At 32.9% G+C, this 22,764-nt stretch overlaps 1 protein-coding gene across 34 annotated transcripts in view; it reads left to right on the forward strand.

The window, feature by feature from the left end:
* Window positions 1–22,764, forward strand: part of NRXN1 (neurexin 1) — a 1,383,669-nt gene that overhangs the window by 138,447 nt on the left and 1,222,458 nt on the right. For 23 of the 34 annotated variants that reach the window (XM_060187660.1, XM_060187677.1, XM_060187662.1 and 20 more), the window contains exons 3-4: window positions 3,605–3,622; window positions 7,259–7,288. The exons of 9 other annotated variants lie outside the window; for them this stretch is intronic. In XM_060187660.1, the coding sequence (XP_060043643.1) occupies window positions 3,605–3,622; window positions 7,259–7,288 (48 nt within the window). The remainder of the gene's footprint in view (window positions 1–3,604; window positions 3,623–7,258; window positions 7,289–22,764) is intronic. 2 more of the 34 variants (XM_060187661.1, XM_060187694.1) reach the window with 1 other exon arrangement.

Genomic DNA, 22,764 nt, shown 5'->3' on the forward strand with positions numbered 1-22,764 from the left:
TTTTTTTTAACCAGAGTACTGCTCAGCTCTGGCTGATGGTGTTGTGGAGGATTGAACCTGGGGCTTCAAAGCCTCAGGCATGGGAATCGCTCTGCCTAATCATTATGCTATCTACCCTGCTCTTGAACAACTTTTAATGATAATTATGGAAAATGTATTTATTACCATTATTTAATTATGAACATATTTTAAAAGACATCTATTTATGTTATAAGTAAGAGAGCATGATTACAGGCCTCTTACCACATGTGATTTCAAGGGTAGTATCTGGGCCTCATGTATACAAAACATGTGCTCCTCCTCCACCCACCTCCCCCCAAAAAAACTACTATTGAATCACCTCTCTGGCTTTACTATTTGCACATTTGGATGAAGAATTTTTAAATGCTAAATTTAAACACTGATTGCACAAAAAGGAAATATTTGTGATATTTTATTACAGTTTTTTATTTATTCAACATTCATGATAAAATTTCTAGTTTTATTAATATTGAAGCAGGAGAATTTTTTGTAAAATTATGTAATTAAAGTTATTTGCAAAGAACACTATCATAGTAAGATTATGGTCCTTGCAATCTTAAAGGCTGGGATTTAAAGCAATTAACTTGTGAAGATGCTCTTTTGAAGCAATTTAGAACTATGAAATTTAATAATGCTAGCTTCTCATAGCAGCATACAGCCATAATTCATAGCATTATTGGTATGTTGATGCTTAATTCTCATGTTTGTGAGAAGTGAGAAAGCATGTCTTACCTGAAATAAAAATACATTTTTATGACTTTGTACCTTTTTAAAAATTTTGGGCCATCAAAAGAAAGCAAGTGCACTTTTGTAGCTAGCATGATTACCATAATAAAGTCAATTTGTAGGAAACATTTTCATATACACTGCAAGATTAGGTCACTGGAATTTAGAAGTCAGATTATTCTGCAAACCAAGAGTTTTCCCCTAACTTGACAGTGTCCACAGGTAAGGTTAGATGGACTACTTTCTACCTTACACTCAAGCAAAATATCCTGCTTTCCCCTTATACTGCAGCATGCCAATTCTAACACCTCATATGCTGCTTGGAACCAAAATAGCACTTGATTGCATAAAAATCTACAGAGAGCAAACAAAAGTTGATGTATTGAGGAATACTATTATTCTTTTATAACTTGTTATTCCATTTTTTAGTCCAAACACCAAAAAAGAAATAATTATTATAAATTCTAGGTCTTTCAGCAGTTATAACTGTACTCAACTTCTGAAATTACTAAGTGACTATACTAACAAATTTTAAAATGACTAAAGCTAACCAATAGGTACCTAAGAAGAAACAGTTGAAAAATGTTTCATGCTATGATTAAATCTGAAAATAGTTTATTCCAAAACAATTCCTCTGCTCCCCCTTCCTTTAGTTAACTTCCTTGTTTTTGTAGGAATGAATGTAGTGGCATTTCTTGTACTATAGTTTGTTGTTACTATATATTGTTTGATCTAAATCATTTGAGAGGTTTTTTTTGTTTTGCTTTGTTTTATTTTCCCCAAATTAGTTCAAGTCGGGTTGTTTCGATACACATAATTCAGATTTTCAGTCAAGGAACCTTGTTAGTTGAGCTAGTTCTTTTTATGTGTAAGAACTCAGAAAAATGCTGGACAGTAATTTGAGACCAATGGCACCACCTGTGGTCTTAGTTAACAGTAAAATGAAAATCTCTTTAATGTGACCAAATCAATGACCTTGATTTTATTAGCCTACTTTTCTTTCTTAATAGCCTACTTAGCACATTACAAAATTGGTGTCAAGTCTGAATCTTTTATTTCATTGCTTTTTTTTTTTTAATTACCAAATATTCGTTCCTGGGGTTGTATTATTTGCAGCCACATTTACCCATCTTTTTCTTAAAGAAATTAAGTAGTGCAATAGTAACTGTTAGGGCTTATCTGCAGTTGATTCTCCTATAAATTCTCTGATCTTTTTGTTTTTCTTACATAGTCAATAATCTGATGTATACAAGCATCTTTAATGGAAAATGGATTTTAGTGGACAGTTAATATAAAAACAAATATATCTTAAATAATAAAATTATATCTCTGTGTAATTTACAATATAAAGAAGTAAAACAAATTTTAGTATCTGTATTATGTCAGAAAATATGTATATTTTCAGTGAAAATATACATATTCAAAGTTATTTCTTATTTATCAACTGGAGATTAGAATCAAATAGGAAAAAAGATCACACACCAAATATTTCAGTACTTTACTGTTGTCTTTAAAATGGATTTTGCCAAATCAAGTATTTATACATATATTGACCAAGTTCATCTACTGATTATTTTTCATTATATATTAAGATATAGTGGTAATTATGCCTATGTGGATATTTCAGTTTCCAGAAGCTCTATATTTAAAATTTATATTTTAATTTATTATTAACTATTAAAATATATTTATTAAATATGAAATTGTGTATCTGTAGTTACTTTCTCAGATTCCTGCATCTACTGTTTTTCTGCTTTTTCATAAACATTTGATAAAATTTCCACTTTAATAATTAATTAAGTGAAATTTAAAATGAGGCTAAAGGTTTTAGAATATAATTTACTATAAAAAAAAAAAATCACATATGTTCTGAAACCTTTCCTTTCTATCTTTATTTTTACCTGATTTCCCACTACTGTTTCTTACATAATACTTGCATTGTCTGGTAAACTCCACTAATATTGATGATATTGTAGAAACACTTATATGTAATGTACATGTGTGTTAATATATACACACAAACCCATATACGTGATAATTCATTTAAATATATGAAAGTATATAGGTAAAAGAAGGGAAGTATGTGAACACTAGATATATGCAAATATAGGGGAAATTTTATTAAATGTTGTTACTGTCTTCACTACATTTATGTTAAATCTAAGTAGAAGTACAAAGTGAATGCATCATAAGGAAGTTGAATAATAAACAGCTCTTAAATGGACTTCTGTTCCAATACCTACTTTTTCTACCTAATATTTATTAAAGTTAGCATTTTAATATGCTATAATAAACTGTCATTTACAGTAAAATACTAATACAAATAAACTCAATTGCAAAGTTTTCTTGCATAAGTTTATGCTGTATTTCTTTAAGAGAGGGAGTATAAAGAATACTTAAATTTTGCGAGAGTAGTTGGGTCGCATATTTTGTATAACTGGAGTTTTCTTTAATGAAGTTTCATGCCTATATATATTGGAATTTCTATCATCCACAGCCAAAATAGAATTTAAAAAATTCAAAAATTGTTTTTAAAACACAGTAAAGTAATTGAGTATAAGGTCACTTAGCAACAGAAAAAACATTTACATAGGGAAGTAAATGAAAGACTTTCTTAAACCTCCTTGCTGAGGACATGTTAATTTATGATATTTTATTTCTTATTCTGTAAATTCTGCCAGTGGGAGGGGATCTGTCTTTAATGATTTTGTTTTCCCCTTTGAATGATAATGATGGAGCACTTTGCATGATGTGTTTGGTGCCTTGCATGAGGAAGACATGCAAAGGCAAGGTCCAGTCTGCATGCTGCTTAATGAATGTTTTTCCTTTTCTCTCCCTCCTTGTCATGTGCTTTCAGAAGACAGCAATATGGAAGGTGGGTGCTTTCAACCTTTATTTTACAACTCTTATTTGCTTTTTAAGTCTTAGTAACAGTAAAGTACATCTCAAATTTAGACGGTAAGTTGAACTTCTTTCTGAACATTTATTGATTTTTGTATTGTTTATAAATTTGCATATAGAACATATATATTCTCAATCCCATCAACCCAAATATCATTCTCATTTAACCTTATCTCTAACCTTGATGGGTTTTGGCATCTCATGAATCTTAGAATATTTCTAATGTGTTCTATATGGAAAAAAATCATAGAATCCTATTTCTTTTTATTTCTAGAAAAATACTTCTTTGCTCTTTCAGAGCGCAGTGCATGATCCTCTCTTTTTTGTTGATCAGAAATATTTCTGCTATAGATTGTAAACATTAAATCATCTCAATCTGATTGGTTTAGTTTTGGTGATTTGATTTATGAAAAGGATGAAAACCAAAATATAGATTATAAATAGAAGGCATAGATTTAAATTTATAAATAAGCCCATGGTCAATGGAAATGAAAATGTACAGACCTCAGCATAATTAATGGTAAGTATAACTGATATTCTCTATGTTAAATGAATTGCTTATGCAAGTTGTTTAAAATTATCTCTCTCAAGGGATTTTGAGAAAGTTATACATTTTCTTTGATAGATTCCAACAATATGAAACTTTCAATGTTGCTATCGTTAAAAAAATTAAGTGCAATAGTCAGTGTGCTACCAAATAGATCTCTAAAAGATAAAATATCAAAAAGGGGAGCTGGTCGGTAGTGCAGTGGGTTAAGCACATGTGGCGCAAAGCACAAGGACCGGCATAAGGATCCCGGTTCAAGCCCCCAGCTCCCTACCTGCAGGGGAGTCGCTTCACAGGCGTTGAAGCAGGTCTGTAGGTATCTTTCTCTCCCCCTCTCTCTCTTCACCTCCTCTCTCCATTTCTCTCTGTCCTATCCAATGACGACAACAATAATAACTACAACAATAAAACAACTAGGGCAACAAAAGGGAATAAATAAATAAATATTTTTAAAATTATCAAAAAGAACCAGACAGAATTACAGAAGGGAAGTTGATGTTTTACCAGCTTACATAATAATCTCCACTAAAATAGTCCTTGCATAAATAATTTGCTTATATATACATATCTGAAGACTGCAGTGTTGCTGTAATATTTTGTAATAGTCATATATAAAAAATAATGTACATTTATATAGGATAGTGGATTTCATAGAAAATCTGCATAAAAGGCTACAGATAGGTAACTGTTAAGGTTACTAAGAGTTGATATCACAAAAAAGCATAATTCATGATAATTATAAAGTGATCAGTAACCAAGGTCAACATATAATTTGGGATTCCTCCGTAAGCAGTGTAGTTACTTTTCTGCTGAATATTTATGTCCTGTCAGTTTATTAACATTAAAATTTCAAAGGAAACAATCCATGGCTATTTTTAAAAGCTTTGACTCTGTATATGGCTTATTTTTCTATACTATAATTTTAATTGTATGCAAATAGATACTTGATAAAGATGATGTTGCCCTGTAGGTATGACATCTTTCAGTATCAGTCTCATTTATGTTGTGTGTGTTAATTGATATGTTAAGAAAGTTAAGTATCTTTACTACTTTTGCATTTCCTTAACATTGTAAAATGTTTCATGTTTTTATTCTTTTTGCTTTAAATCCAATTGCATTTCAAAGGATTTTAATATCAGCCTAATAAGCATTAATGCTTTTCTCCTCACACACACTCAGCCCATGAAAATTTTGAAAGGATTTTCAGAGAAAAGGTTCATAGACTATGTAATAAAATTATTCAATAATAATTTTAATGTAGCAATCACAACATACACCAAAGAAATAGGAAATTTAATATGTGCAGTGGGAATGCTCTGATGTTTCATTTTTCAATTTTTATAAAGATGGTGAATAAAAGCCATCATAGGACTCTAGCGTGTTTTATAGAAACTATCGCCTATGCAGAGATAATTCTCATTTTAGTCTGTCAAACACTGAAATGTTATTAGAAAAAATTCTAATAAATTCTAAAAAATTTTTTATAAAAATTTGTTTTTATAAAGTTATTAGTTGAAAACAATTTTATTATTATCTTTATTTATTGGCTAGAGACAGCCAGAAATTGAGAGAGTAGGAGGAGAGAAAGAGACAGAGAGACATGCAGCATTGCCTCACTACCACTCATGAAGATTTCCCCGTGCAGGTGGGGATAAGGTGCTGGAACCTGGATCCTGCACATTGTAATGTGTGTGTTCAACTAGTTCTGCCACCACTCAGCCCCACTGAAAGTTATATAGTCTGGGCAGATGAGTTTTTAACATATAAAGTGTTATAAATTAATACAAACTATAATTTTAATCTCAATTATTTTGTTAGAATTTTTGTACAAAAAGAGACTATATTAAAAATAAAGACATGTTAAATATTTCTCATATTGTGATTATGTGACATTTATAATTTCATCTTCCCCAACGGAATTTTTTAATGCTCTTGAAATTTAAAGGAAGTGACACAAGTTATTTCAGTACTGATGCATGTAATTCCTAATGTATTATAGTCTAAAATATATTTGAAATGAAAACTGGAAGATATAATAGATATTTTAATAAAATTTCTATGTTTTATATTAATGGCAGATGTTCTCATGTTCTAGAAATATTGTAGGCTGAAAAGTAGTTTATTCCACCATTTGCAATAGGAATTGTACCACTCAGTAAAAATTATTTAATTATGAGAGAAATATTTAAGAGCTTTGGCAGCAGTCTTTAAAAAGTGGTGATCTTCAGATAATAAGTAATTCAAATAAGGAAAGGGATCCACTTTCTTGATTAAATTCCATGGTTATATATATATATATATATATATATATATATATATATATATATAAATTCATGTTAACTTACAGCTTAGAATTTATGCAGCTTTAATAACATGCTGAATAGCTATGTTTTCCTTGAAAGAATACTTGAACCTAAAGTTCATACACTGCTTCCTAAAAACAATATTTTCTACTGAACTCTGACTTTACTACTGCATGTGTAATGATCTTTTTGCATATAAACAAGCCTAGTCAATTGCCACCTGTATCAGATATGGAGACATTTCTGCATTATCATTTCAATGTGACAAAAGTTTTTTTTTCATTTTATTATGATACTGCTCATTTTTTAATGAGGGGAAAAAGATCAGAACCAGCCCATGTTTCAGGTATTCCTTTGCATTTTTCTTTTTTTCTGAATTTAATTTGATTACTGAAGATTGAGAAGCCCTTCATGGACAATATTTTGTAAATAATCTCATCAAAGAGCATGAAGGGTAGATGCAATATTTAAGGGATTGGTTTGCTTTTAACCAATGCTTTTATCATCTTGATTGTCCCAACTGAAGCTTAGAAGAAATACACAGTGAGCATATGCCAGTGTTTAAATTGCAGTTCTCCAACTCTTTGCCCCAAAGCATTCCAACCAGGGGTTGAAAGAATGCTTTTTTATTTGCTTGTGTGATACAGACATGTCTCATAGGAAACAAGATGTCTGTCACTGAATATTTTTGTCACCCTTTCAATCCTGCCTTCCCATGCTCCCTTGTTTATTGCTGACTGTGCTCTTGTTTCCCTTCAAGGTCTGGCGCACCTGATGATGGGCGACCAAGGTATGGGCTCTGTTCCTTTTCCACTCTGCTTTCAGTGTTTTCTTGTTCTGTAGCTGCTTTCAAACCATCGCTGCAGAGGATGAGTAAATGCTTGCAAATTATCTGGCTGTAAATTAAATACATGATTTCTGTTCATATTTTTCATGTGTTTTCTTACTCTTTATTTGATTTGATTTTGGTTTGTTCCTTCAAACTTTTATTTTCCTTCATTCTTTGCACTATATTATCTGCAAATAAATGAGACATAACTTTTTATTAAAAGTTTCCATGCTTTTATCAGCATTACACATAAAGGTAGTTATAGTAAAGAAAAACTAAGAACCATCAGAAATTAATATCTAGAAGAAGATATTTTGTTCAACCTATTGTTTAAAAAAGAATTCATTTTTCACCCATGCATGGCAGCTTGAGAATATGCATTTAGAACATCTTTGGCTTCTGGCTTCTAGAATGCTGGGTATACTGTTCCACAATCAAGTTCCACAACTTTCCCTAGTCATCGTGTATCTCTTTTTTGTGTAATATTTTAAAGTCAGCATGGGCTTTCTAATTTTCTTGCATGTATTTTTGCCTTTTAAGAAGGCAAATTTCTCAATATGTACTGATTGACTCTCCATTTGCTTCAAACCTTTATTGTCTTGTTTAATTTTCAGAGAATAGTGCAATTCACATATATTCATAATTCTTACTGTTTCTCTCCTCTTATTCTCTTTTTATGGAAACCCTTTCTTCATGGAAACATTTCATCAAATCCATAGGTAAAAGTAAAGGTATTATATTATTATTTCTTCTCAATATCATCTGTGTGAATTACATTGTTACTAAGTTACACAAATGTATTTAGAGCTCTGGCATTAGTAATGGGCACTGGGAAGTAGGTATGAGTGTTAGTGAGTATTTTATGAATTTAAGGGAAGAAGAAAATCCATCAAAGTATTTCATCCTTTACTTGTCTTGATGTTTAGAGTGATTTCATTCATTTCTATAACTAATATATTTCGAAATGGGTTAGAACTTACAGTGTCACTTTTTTCAGCATCATTTAATCATAGTTAAATGATGAGTGTAGTCACCATAAATTCATCATTCTTAAGCATTTATTTTTGGAGTGCAACACCTCCAACCATTCTGCATTGGTATATAAGTCTAAGCATGTGCATACTTTTCTGAGATCAACACCATATTGTTTGCTGAATGTTATATATGCACATTTATTCTATTTTAAAATGAGAAGGCAGTAGCATGAGACAGAGTAGAAAGACAAACTGGCTATTCCTTTGGTGCATACTAACATTGCTTTAAGAACATTGCCAATCAGGTATACATTCCTGAATCACGTGGTAAGTCAGGCATGTGCACTTCTTGACCACCACTATCAATTAAAAGCATGTTTAATAATAATTTATAACCATCCACATTACATTTTGTGTTTTTGTTAAAAGAAAACATGTTAAATATTTAGCATAAGCTTTGAGTTAGCTGTTTAAAATTATGTATTAGTAAATGTGCCCTCGACCTCTAGTTTTGGGGTGTTTTTTTAAAAGTTATTTCAAAAGCAAGAATGTATCTTCTACTTGAATTCTCTGAATATTATCATATGGTAGCTTTGGAACAAATTCATAATTCTGTACTTTCATATTTGTCTCATCTAGCGGGGACATATTTGCTTGAGAAAGCATTTGAATATGAGCCAGGCAATAAGTAAGAAATTATATCAAAATTCCAAATGTGTAGAGTATAGCTTTAGAAGAAATGTTTGGACACTTTAATGGAGTAAAAAAGAGAATGTATGGTATTACAGCTTGTATTGGTCAGTCTTTATCAATAATTGAATTTATCCTCATTTTAAGCATTCTACCAGTTATGTAAATGAATGTATGTATTCAATCTTTAAGAAAAACATTATGCTTCACTTGGATAATTTTTTAGCTTTTTATTTGAGAGTAAATTCTCATCTATTCTCCATTCTTTTCATTTTTCTTTTTTAAAAATATTTTTTAAATTTTTATGTGGAGATTAATAACTTACAGTAAACAGTTGTTGATACATGGGTAAAATTCTCAATTTTTTGCAAGATACTCTCACCCCACAACTTAGGTGCTTCTTCATAATAATACACCAGGACCTGAACACTCCTTTCCTATCCCAAAGTCCTTTACTTTGGTACAATACACTACACCCAATCGTGTTTCCACTTTCTGTTCTTATTTCTCAGCTTTTGTCCATAAGTGAGATCATCTCGTAGTCATCCTCTTGGGCTTATTTTACTTAGCATGATTCCTTCAGGCTCCATCTAAAATGAGGTGAAAAAGGTAAATTCATTCTTAATAGTTGAGTATTATTCTATTGTGTATGTATATCACTACTTTCTTAGCTACTCATCTGTACTTCCCTTTCTTAAGAAACCATGTTTCTTAGTATAGGAACCAGAGTAACATAGAGGAATTTGCATTTATATTTTATTTTATGAAGTGAATTATATGTGTATGTGTTTGCATATACTGATGTATATATTTTAATGAACACACACATACATGCACGTTCTTTTTTATCTTTTTATTTATTTACTGGATAGAAACAGTGGGAAATCAGAGGGAAGGGAGAGACATTATTCATTATCCAGTGTGGATTACAGATGACAGGAGTTGGTTTTCCTTTGTATTCTTCTTGTAGTAGTAGAATGAGGGCAATTAGGGACAGAAATTTTTAGAATAGATTTAAGTTGTTTTGAATTCAGAGTGGTCATCTTTATTTGATAGTAATTAGACATATACAAATGAGAAACATGGTGTGTGAGTTTTCTAACAAATAAATTCAATGTATCTTCATTGTAAAGGAAAAATACAATCTTGACTTGTGGCATAGCATCATATTGAAAGTGCTAATAGTATAATAGGCAAATGATAGCATGTAGTAGAAAAGTACTTATAACTGACAGAATAGAATTATATTCAAAGTATAAATTGGGATCAGCATTCAGAAAAGGTCAAGGTAACAAATAAGGTTTACTTTTGGGACGATAATTCTGATCTTTCACCACCTTTTGGAGAGGTCAAAATGTCTAAAACAAATCTTTACAACAAAATATTTATTGTGTATAAAGTAGGCATTATGCTTGGTTCTGGTCTGTCCCACCCTTCCTCTCCGTTCCCCTTCTGCCTTCCCATGCCCTCTCCTCTCTTCCTTTTTAATCAGAGTACTTCTCAGCTCTGGTTTATAGTGATATAAAGTGTGCCTCAGGCATGATCGTTTGTGCAACTGTTATTCATCTTCCGCACATGATCAAGTTTTTATATTTCACAAAAGAAGTTTTCATGGCCTGACACATGTTGTACTACTGAATGGCCTTTCAGAGCATATTTTTCCCATTGTTTATTTATATGAAAAATAGAGGGCAATAGAGGATTACAGAGAGGGTGTGGAGGAGACACCATAGTACTTCTCCACCATCCATATAGCCCCTCTAGTGCTGCCAGCGTATGAACATGTTTATCTTGATATTGTTTTTTAAATATTTATTTATTTATTCCCTTTTGTTGCCCTTGTTGTTTTATTTTTGTAGTTATTATTGTTGCCCTTGTTGTTGGATAGGACAGAGAGAAGGGGGAGAGAGGAGGGGGAAGACAGAGAGGGGGAGAGAAAGATAGATACCTGCAGACCTGCTTCACAAGCAGTGAAGCAACTCCCCTGGAGGTGGGGAGCCAGGGCTCAAACCCGGATCATTATGCTGGTCCTTGTGCTTTGCACTACCTGTGCTTAACCCGCTGTGCTACAGCCTAACTCCCCTTGATACTACTTTTTAAGGAGTGTAAATTCAAGGACTCTGGATTACATATCATATATTATCATGTTTCCTTTGAATCAAGAATGAAAATTGTATTCAAGAATATCAACATTATTATTTTTATTTATTTTGTATAGAATAATAAGTAATGTAAAATTATTTTTCATTAAATAAAAATGTTCTCTAGAGAGAACATTTACTTTATTACCTTTCTTCACATTCTCCCTAATTATTTTTCTAGAGGTAAGCACAATGATATCAATTTGTGATGTATTCTTACAGAACTGGTGTGAATTCTTCCATGCTCTCTAATTATTTTTTTAGAATTTGGAAGCTGCAAACTCCTTATCCTTTGTGTCAGCTAGGGACATGTTAAGTATCGTCTCTGTGTGCTGGCAGAACCATAGTAATTGAAATGGGAGCTTTCTTACCTTTATCATAGGCTGTGACTATTCATGCTTTACTGGTCATTTAGTTTCACATTTTAGAGTCTTTTATTTGCCTTTCTTTTCTGAATAAGAGCTTGCTATCTTTAACTGGGTATCTCTAGGAACAGAACTATTTCTCTTAATTGTAGTTCTCTTGGGAATAATTGAAGTGATATATATTTACAGCAAACCTTATCCTTAGTTATTGTGACTAAATAATCTTTGCAAAACTGTACTGTTTGCACATATTTGATTAAAATTTGTCAATAATGTTATTACTACCAGAAAAAATTAGAACATTTATTCTGCAATTAATTTAGAATATCTATTTGTAGGCTGAATTTTTTGTTTTAAAAGGTTTTATAAAGGTCACCTTTTATGCAAATATTTATCTATTTATAGTTCATTTTATGATTGTCTCAGGAAAAATGAACACCTAGTTATGTCAGCAATGTCAAAATATGTTATACTACTACAATCCAGTCATAATGAATGATTAATAGCTCAGTAGAGTAGATTCTTTTTTGGTTCTTTTTTGGAGGCCTGTATTTTCCTTTGTAACAATCATCATAATTGAAATCACATATTTATGAATGCTTGTATATTTAGTGTCAACTTTTCCTTATAGAATGTAAGCTCCATGAGGGCAGGAAAATTTTCTTTTTTTAAAAAACCATTATATCCACAGGGTATTATTCTTTTTTCCCCCTAGGGTATTATTCTTACTAGACCTTTCATTTTACTTTTTTTTTTTTTATGACTTAAGTGTGTGAATGTTTAGGCAGGAGGAGCACTTTGGAAGAGGTGAGCATAGAGGAAGGCATGGAGGGTTTGGATGGACAATGTAAGGGATGGAACATGAAGAAGAAAATTTTTCATCTAACTGCAAAGAATTGTAGCAAATGATTATATCGAATCTTTTTTGTCTCTGTATTTGAAATTTCTTTTTGTTTCCTGTCACATAATGTTTAGAGCTACAGTATTTCTTCCTCGTAAGACCTCATTCTAAACTACTTTTCTATACCATAGCCTTCACTTTCACACAGCAGTGGGTCTATAAGAAATAAAAACAATGTGTTCTTCTGTTTATGATTTTTCACAATTTTTATGTGATTTATAATCTTAGTGGAAATTAATCAAAGTTTATTTTCTCTCATTCTTTTTATAATACAGATGATTTTTCCCTGAAATGTAAATCTTATGTTACTTTATGTAATTACCATGAGGTTTAAAAATATTTTTATTGATTTAATATGTATTTTCAATAATATAAAATGTCAAGGGTCTACTTTACATCTCACTATATCTACCTCTCTAGTGTTTTTCTCTGATGTCCTTCAGTCCACAGTGATATGACACAGTTTAGAACTGTACAATAGGTGTATAGAGTGTAGATTGGGTTTTGATTTAAACCTTTGATAAAATGCTAAAATCTAAATGCATCTTTTGATCTGAGTGTATTTGCACTTGCTTGTGGTTAAAGATCCAACATCATACAGTATTTGCAAATAAATGTCCTTTTGATGTTTTCAAATGAACATTTATTGTGTAATTGTCCTAGATTCTTATGTTACTGGAAGTCCAGGACTTTAGTAAATATCCATAATCATATTTAGTAAATATGATTATGCATTTTAATATGCCTGTTAATTAGTGAAACACTATATATGTAAATATCTTAAAATAGATAATAGTATCTAAAATAGATAATAGAAAATAATTTCTAAAGAAAAATACAATTCAGATTTTTAGTGAATTGTTATTACCTAAATATAATTAATATTAAATGTTTACCTATAACATTATACAACTAATATTCTGTAGTATTAATTCATTAAAAATGTTATTAGTATTTAGGGCTGAATGTGTATAACACTTGGCGGTCTTGTACTTAACACTTTGTTTCCATCTTTATTACTGTATTTCAGTTCTTGTATCACTAAATAATCCACTGAAGTGCTTAACTTTCCATCAATAGCATCATCATGCTTATTTGCTTTATAATATTAAAACAATATTTTGTTATCTGATCTACAATGCATTTGTTTTTGAAAATATGTTGCTTTTCTGTCTGATTTTTTAATAAGTAACATTACAATATTAAGTATTATTCAGTGTTTTGAAGTGTTTGTGAATATTGAAAAACTATTACTGTATTGAAATTCCTCTCTTTGGCACATAGGAAAACTAGGAAATATTTTATTTTGTATTACTTACTATTGCTTACACAGTTACAGTACTGTATGGTCCTCTTTCACATTTATAGTCCTTTCCTTCATATATCAGATATTAATTATATTTATCATTTTGATATACAGAGAAGACATTGTGGCCACTCATAATTTGGAATTATTTTTCAGTGTTTTTTTTAAGCCTACAAGCCTTTCAGTTCTGATGTAAAACCAAGAAAATTACTTGAAGACTCAACATTTTATTTCTCTTACTACAGTTTAACTAATGTCATTATGAAGAGAAGTCCCCAATTGCCTTTTTATATCTCTGCATTTTGTTCTGTGATGAGAAGCTTCACATGTCTTCATATGTCCTGTAAGAAATGATAGTATTGGGCTGAAGAAACAGCATAATGATTATGCAAAAGACTTTCATGCTTGAGGCACTAAGCAATCTCCAGAACCACCATAAGCCAGAGCTGAACAGTGTGCTGGTATTTATCTCTGTTTCTTGGTCTCTCAATATCTCAATAAATAAAATTAATAATTTTTTAAATGATGATATTGAATGACTGATCAACTTAACAAGGATTCTATCAAGCTTATGGTAGAATACTTTATCTTGAAAAAAAGAGCACATAAAGGATTATCCACAGTGATATAAATATAAATTTATCTTTCCTGAAATAGATGGTAAATAGAAACACTTGAATACAACATAATGGACTTTAAAAGGATTATTTTTTTTCCAAATGCTGATTTCATCTTTTGCATTTTATTTTGAAATGTATTTTTGTTATTCTAGGTTGTCTTTTCTCCAAACCAATAGCAGACTCTAACACTCCAATCTCACAAATATAAAGATCATCTAAGCAGAGAGTAATGAAGAAACAAGAGAATTAAATGAACAGATATAAAAATTATGCCTATTGGACATTTTCAGAGTCCTTCACCTCAAGAAAATGGAATACACACTATTTGCATCTCCACATGGGATATTCTTTAGAATAGATCATGTGTTAGTCTACACAGTCAATGCCAGCAAATTCAAGAGAACTGAAATCATCCTAAACATCTTCTTAGACCACATTGGAATTAAACTAACATTTAACAACAAACAAAAAATTAGTATAAGTCCAAAAATATGGAAGCTCATCAGTAAATTGCTTAACAACTACTGAGTCAAAGATGAAATTAAGGAAAAAATTAAAGTGTTCCTAGGATCAAATGAAAATGAAGACACAAGCACAGCTAAGGCAAGTACTAAAAGGAAATCCACAGCCATGTAGGCATAAATTAAGAAACAGGTAAAAGCTCAAATAAACAAGCTGACTACACAATGTAAAGACTTAGAAGGGGAGTTGGGTGGTAGCGCAGCGGGTTAAGCACACATGGTGCGAAGCACAAGGACCAGCATGAGGATCCCGGTTATAACCCCTGGCGCTCCCCACTTGCAGGGGAGTTGCTTCACAGACAGTGAAGCAGGTCTGCAGGTGTCTATCTTTCTCTCCCCCTCTCTGTCTTCCCCTCCTCTCTCTATTTCTCTTTGTCCTATCCAACAACAATGACATCAACAACAATAATTATAACAATAAAACAACAAGGGCAACAAAAATAAATAAATAAATATTAAAAAACAATATTAAAAAACAATATTAAAAAAAAAGACTTAGAAGAAGGAGAATAAAGAAACCCTAAAGCAGTCAGAAGGAATGAAGTCATTAAAATTAGGGCAGAAATAAATAAAATAAAAGAACCATATGAAAGATCAGTGAAGCTCAATGATAGTTCTTCAAAGAGTAAATAAAATTGACAACCTTTGGCCACACTTACAAAAAGGGGGACAAAGGAGGAGAATCAAGTAAGTAAGACTGTAAATGAAAGAAGATATTGTAACAGACAGCACAGAAAAAATAAATACATTTCTCAATGTTTTTATATAATGATGTAATATCCCAAAGCACTTAACTCATCTACAAAGTTAATTTGAGTCTGTGATTAGAATCTTAGAATTTTGAATCAGAGAATAGCACTAGAATTTATATATAATTAAGTTGTTGATTTTTTTTAAACTTATAGGAACAGTTATTATTTTAGGCAAAAGTTTTTGGAGATCTAGAAGAAATAGCTGAGATAGTGAAGCCACCTGTACACTTAGTGAAGATCAATAAACTTCATCTTATTCATAAAAAAAATTAGAGTTTGTGTTAAACAAATCATAGAGTAATTCTTAGTAAAGTATTACATTTCATTTTCCAGTTTTTCATTTAAGAAAGTAAAACACCTTTTAACAGGTTAGTGACATAGTATAGTGCTCTACCATCAGATTATCACAAGATAGATGTTTGGATCTATTTTTTCCTAATATTAGAGAATTGATTAGCCTAGCAAATTTTAATATTAGGACTTTTACCTGTAAGATTAGAAATATAATATCTGCCTTGCTTTGAGAGGTCAGCAAATATATATATGTGGTAATCTTACATGGCAGACTACAAGAATTTAGAAGAGGTTTTAGTCAGTTCGGACAATGAAATTAAAAAAAAAAACTATGCAAAATTAGAATTGAAAACCAGTTATCTGTAATCCACTAAAAGCATGTAATAGATTAGCAGTAATATTTTCAGTCCATAAGTTTAATACCTGTAATTTATGATTCTGTAGTTGTCTTAAATTATAAAGCTTTAAAATTGACTTTATTCAAGATTGTATAGACATTTCTACAAGTCTTCACATAGATACACACACACACACGTGTACTTATATATAATAATCAAGTTTAAATAAACCTAGGATTTCACTGCAGAGTGCAGCTTTTTAGGTAACAAATTTATGGATTGAAGGGTACAATGAGATAAAAGTTTTTCTCATAGACTGGCAGCACCATCAAGAGAAAATTTTTCTTTCCAAATTATTGTGATAGTGGCCAGCAAAAGAGCCCACCTGAGTAGTGTGCTTGCTTTTTCATGCGAGAAACCAAAGTTTAAACCGGGATGCTGCCACATTAGAAGAAGCCTCAGTGCTGTTTCCATTTTGTTAGTCAGTCAGTCTATCTAACTATCTAGTTATCCATCTGTAAAAATTGTCCCAGAGAGGTGAAGCCCTGATAATGACAAAATTTATATATTCATAATTGTTTTATAATTATTTTAATTCAAAATTGATGCTTTATTCCACTAATTACTTTATAGATCAATACATAGGTTGAGTTTGCTATTAACTGCTTAGTCATCTGAATACCAGTTTTCAAGGAAATGGTAGACTTCTTTTTGTAACGTATTGTATTATTATGAACTTTATGTTTTTTTATCATTTTATTGGGGGTTAAGCATTTACAGTATGAGCAAGGACTGCAAAAGCTGAATAAGGGCAAGAGACTGGCATACTTTAACGATGACTCTTTAGTCACTGTCAGGCCACCCCATCAGCTGAGGGCCTAGTCAGAGAGTCCTGAGATTCCCAAACAGACATAATGGGCCTAGACCTCAAATAAATCCCTCTCTCCATTGTTACCGGTCATCTCTATCAAAAACAACACAATAGACCCCTTTGTGGACCCTCATAGGACCTTGCCCTCAACTTGGATCAACAATGGTAGAGAATGTTCCATCCTTCGAAGGGAGGATGGACAACATACTCTATGCTACACTTGAGGAAGATGGGTCCTGATGTTGGGGCAGCTTGGACCGTTCCTACTCATGACCACAGAATGTGAGCTCAGATCTACAGGGATGCAGAGGTCACATAGGCTTCTAAGCTGAATATGGGTCCCAGATCACATCAAATCCATGGAGTTTACAATCAATAGTATTTATATATCTTTCCCATATTTGGGAGGTACTCTCTTCCCTGATCCAGCTTTCTGGTCCTTTTCCCAGCCATGACATCATCTCCCCAGACAATAATTAGGATCCATCTGCACATCAGATTTCAGGCTCAGACAAAAAAACAAACAAACAAAAAAACAAAAAACTAGTATAGCCACAGGCCCCTTGGAATATAACTAAAATATGCCTACTAGCTATCTATAAAACAGAAGGAACCCTCCCCCCCAACTCTTCACCTCTTCACCTGCACTATCCCAGCCTTTAGGTCCATGATTGGTCAACAATTTGTATGGCTTTGTGTGTTAACTTTATTTTAAACCACCAGGTTCCAGATGCTAGCAGGATGCTGACCAGATTTCTCTGGACACACAACCCCACCAATGTGTCCTAGAGGTCTCCTTCCCCAGAGCCCTTCCCCAGTAGGGATAGAGAAAGACAGGCTGGGAGTATGGATTGACTTGTCAACACCCATGTTCAATGGGGAAGCAATTACTGAAGCCAGACCTTCAACTTTCTGCATCCCACAGTGACCTTGAGTCCATATTCCCAGAGAGTTAATAGGAAAGCTATCAGGGGAGGGGATGGGATACAGAGTTCTGGTGGTGGGAATTGTGTGAAGTTGTACCCCTCTTATCCTATGCTTTAGTCAATGTTTCCTTTTTATAAATAAAGGGTTAATTATATGATCAACTAAATTATTTATCAATTATTTCTAGTCTACAACCAATTGTCTTAAATTGCAGAAACTGCAATGAAAACGCTATTGGTAAGAAAATCTCTGAATAAAAAGCAGAAGTAAAGCTGTAATGCCTCAGGTCATATTCCCATTAAAATTATTATCACTTAACTTTATAGAATGATAAAGAGTGAAAGAGTGATAAGAAGAAAGATGCATTGGATCGACCTTCTCGTGGTGCATCCCGTGAGTACCCATTTATTGGGGAAACTGACGATCCTTCCTAGCCGACTGAATCCACATGGATCCCAGTCACTTTCAAAGCCAGCAACAAGCAGACATCAGGCTCAACCTGACGCTGTTGACTGGCTACGGAAGAAGGGCAAACGCTAGAAGAAGAAGAAGAAGAAGAAGAAGAAGAAGAAGAAGAAGAAGAAGAAGAGGAAGAGGAAGAGGAAGAGGAAGAGGAAGAGGAAGAGGAAGAAGAAGAAGAAGAAGAAGAAGAAGAAGAAGAAGAAGAAGAAGAAAGAAGAAGAAGAAAGAAGAAGAAGAAGAAGAAGAAAGAGAGACCATTCAAATTTAGTTAACATTACTGAAATCAGAGATTATTTTTTATATGGAGCCATTATACTTGATTTAAAGCCACAGCTTTTCAGAATGAATATTTTGGGGGCCAGGCAGTGACTCACCTGGTTAAACACACTAGTTACCATGTGCAAGGACCCATATTCAAGCTCCTGGGGGCTTACATAGAATAGACCCTGGTAAAGAGATTTAAGCAAAATAAAATCTCTATACAATGTCAAATTATCATTTTATACCTGAAAAGTGGTGAAAGAGGTACTAATTTAAAAAGGAACATATTTCTAGATAGGCCATATTTATTTAAATTTAAGAAAGGAGACATTAACAAAACCATATTTTATAGTGTGAGAATTTGGCACCTAGAGTCTATTATAAAAGTGAATGTTCTTCTGATATTTTTAGAAATGAAAAATAAAAGTGTAAATATTTACAGAATTTCAAATATATATATAAGAATGTTATTCAAAAGATGACATAAGGGACCAACAAGATCACTCATTTGAGAAGAGGCCTGGGTTGCCTTGTATTAGACCAGGGTTCAAGCCAAGACCACAACACACTTGGGGAAACTTCAGTACTTTGGTATTATTCCTCTTTATCTATCAGAAAGTCATCCTGGAGTAGTGAAGCCCTGACAATCAAAAAGAAGGGAGATTTAAGTCCTACAAGAAATACTGAAGACGAGAATCCAAGCTCCCTGGCAGGGTAGGGGTACAGAATTGATGATCATCATGTCGTCTCTAAGAAAACATTTCCTAAAGTAGAAAAGTTATGGTGGAATAGTAAGGTCAACTTTTAGAGATCAACTTCAGGATCTCGAAATGCTCTATGCATAAATGGGTATACTTTTCCTGGACTCCTGAGGAGTCCAAAAATTACTTTCCCAGCCCCATTAAAGATAGGTGTCAGAATTCCTGCTTAATTAGAAATGGAGGAACACTGTATTTGGAAATGCCACATATATTTTTTTACTGACTTATTTTTTCTTAAAATGTGATCTGATGGGGGAGATAGTGAAATATAGTAGCCTGTTAACAGCACCAGCGTACATGCTTGAGGACCTGAGACTGCAGTTGTTCAGTCCCTAGTAATGTTTTATTACAGAGCTGAACAATTCTCTGTGTTGACTCTCTTCATTCTTTCTCTCACTCTCTCCCTTTGTCTCTCTCTCCCTCTCCCTCATTTTCCCTCTCTCCTTTTGTCCTCTTCCCTCCCATTCTTTTGTCCTATCTTAAAGATAAATCTTAAGAAAGACAGCTACAAGACAGTTTCACTCATGTGGAATCTAGAGATCTGATTTACATGAACCTGCCAAAGACAAACAAACAAACAAAAAATCCAAACAAAACAAACACAAGCAAACTGTAAGACTTGTAGGAACTGTTATGGTTATCTTTGGGAGGTAGGAGGATGGAGATACAGAACTATGGTGATGGGTGTGGTGTGAGTCATACATTGTAATCTTACAATCTTATAACAAACTATTAATAACAAAAATTTTTAAATAAAATAATAAACTGAAAAAAGTAAACGTAGTTTCTTAGGGGCTGTAATGGGATCCTCAAAAACTAGACGATTGTTTTTTAGTGAGATGAGATTTTCCAGCCTTAGAGTAAGATGTAATGAGAGCTTGCCACATTGGCATTGCCTGGAACCTGCAGTCAAGGAGGAAGCAGAATACTTTCAAAGAAGCTTATGTATTAACTTTGCCAAATATTAGCTACATTAGAAGTATACATTCAAGCACTATATATTTCTGTTACTCCTATTCCAAACAAGGTAAAATAGGTTATTTTGACTATTTACCTCTTTCAATATATCTCAGGATAGACTGCAATCATTGCTATTAAATGAGATACTTGAAGACTGGGATTTTGCTATTTTTCTATAAAGTAGATATAAATTGAAAAACTATTTTGTGCAACACATCATTTCTGCTTCATTTTATAGTATTACTCATAAAAAACTGAAGAGAGGGGGCCGGCCGGTATTGCTGTGGGTTAAGCGCAATTGCTTGAAGTGAAAGGACCTGTGTAAGGATCCCAGTTGGAGCCCCTGGCTCCCCACCTGCTGGGTGGGAGGGGTCGCTTCACAAGTGGTGAAGCAGGTCTGCAGGTGTCTTTCTCTCCTCTCTCGATTTCTCTCATCCTATACAAAAACAACTAGGGCAACAAAATGAGAAAAATGACCTCTAAGAGCAGTGGATTCATAGTGCAGGCGATAACCCTGGAGGCAAAAAACAAAACAAAACAAAAAACTGACGATAGTTTAAATATGGTGGTCAAGAGTGGTCTGGGAGGTGGTGCGGTAGATAACAGCATTGGACTCTCATGCTTGAGGTCCTGAGTTCAATCCCTGGCAGCACATGTACCAGAGTGATGTCTGTTTCTTTCTCTCTCCCCTCCTGTCTTTCTCATTAATGAAGAAATAAAATCTTTAAAAAAAAAATGCTAGGGAGTCAGCGGTAGCGCAGCAGGTTAAGCGCACGTGGTGCGAAGCGCAAGGGCCGCCATAAGGATTTCTCTCTCCCCTCCTGTCTTTGTCTTTAATGAAGAAATAAAATCTTTTTTAAAAAAAATGCTAGGGAGTCAGCGGTAGCGCAGCAGGTTAAGCGCACGTGGTGCGAAGCGCAAGGGCCGCCATAAGGATCCCGGTTGGAGCCCCTGGCTTCCCACCTGTAGAGGGTCTCATCACAAGAGGTGAAGCAGGTCTGCAGGTGTCTGTCTTTCCTCCTCTCAGTCTTCCCCTCCTCTCTCCATTACTCTCTGTCCTATCCAACAACAACAACAGCTATGGCAACAATAACAACTACAACAAGCACAACAACAAGGGCAAAATGGGAAAGATAGCCTCCAGGAGCAGTGGATTCTTAGGGCAGGCACCGAGATCCAGCAATAACCCTGGAGCCAAAAAAAAAAAAATGCTGGTCAAGATATAATTGTGAACTTATTTTTTTGTCTATAAATAAGATAAAATATTACTTTTTAGCTTCCTTAATTAGGATGATAAAATTCTATTTTAAATGGATTAGTTTTAGCATCAGTCTTTGATAAGTCTTTTGTTTTGTATGGCTCAGTAAGAAAAAGCACAATTTGTTTCTTAGTTTCATTTAATTTCTTTAAAAGAATATGTGTTTAAAAGATAATATATTCATTACTGTCCTTGAATTACCTTCCCTTTGTTTTGGAAGAGACAAATTGTATGAACATTATCAGTGATTGAAAATTATGAGAGTAAATAAAACTTGGCAAGAGGTCAGGGGTATTTAATTGTTCAAGTGACTTTGTAGGTTTGCTTACAAATTGGACCCAGAAATAACTGTTAAGTAAACAGTAATTTACTGGAAGTAAGAAAATATGTGGTAATGTGTCTTAATCCTAGGTGAGTGTGGAATCCACTAAAATCCGAATGTAACAATAATAAGCTTTAGAATGGGAAAAAAACCTTAGATAATTGAATCATAAATTTATATTGGACACCTCCTGTAATGACTCAATCAGGTATCTGCCAGATCTACACAATTTATATGTGTTGGATGTTGAACTTGTCACCTTAGTGATAGTCTTTTAAATGAGTTTGTTTTTATTAGTGAGTTAAGATAGATTAATAATATTATAAAATAACAGGGATATAATTGTATAAAGTTCCCACCACTAGAGTTCTATGCCCCATCCCTTCAGCTGGAAACCTCTATCTATCCTTTATGGACCAAAATTCTTTATGGGATGCAGAAGGTAGAAGGTTTGACTTCTACAATTGCCCCAGTGATGACCTTGGAGGCAAAAAATAAATAAATAAATAAATAAATAAATAAATAATAGTATTTTCCATTAGCTGAGTTTTGTACAGTGAATGGGTGTTCAATAGATTAACATGGTTAGGTAATGTGTTGACTTTCTTTTTATGCCATCAGAAATCCCATAAATTTAGCATCTTGTCTCAAAGTTATTATCTTATTGCTATATATAATCTACCCTGTCTTCAAATACAATAAATTTTTATGAC

The sequence above is a fragment of the Erinaceus europaeus genome, chromosome 3 (genome assembly GCF_950295315.1).
Source record: "Erinaceus europaeus chromosome 3, mEriEur2.1, whole genome shotgun sequence".
NCBI lineage: Eukaryota > Metazoa > Chordata > Mammalia > Eulipotyphla > Erinaceidae > Erinaceus > Erinaceus europaeus.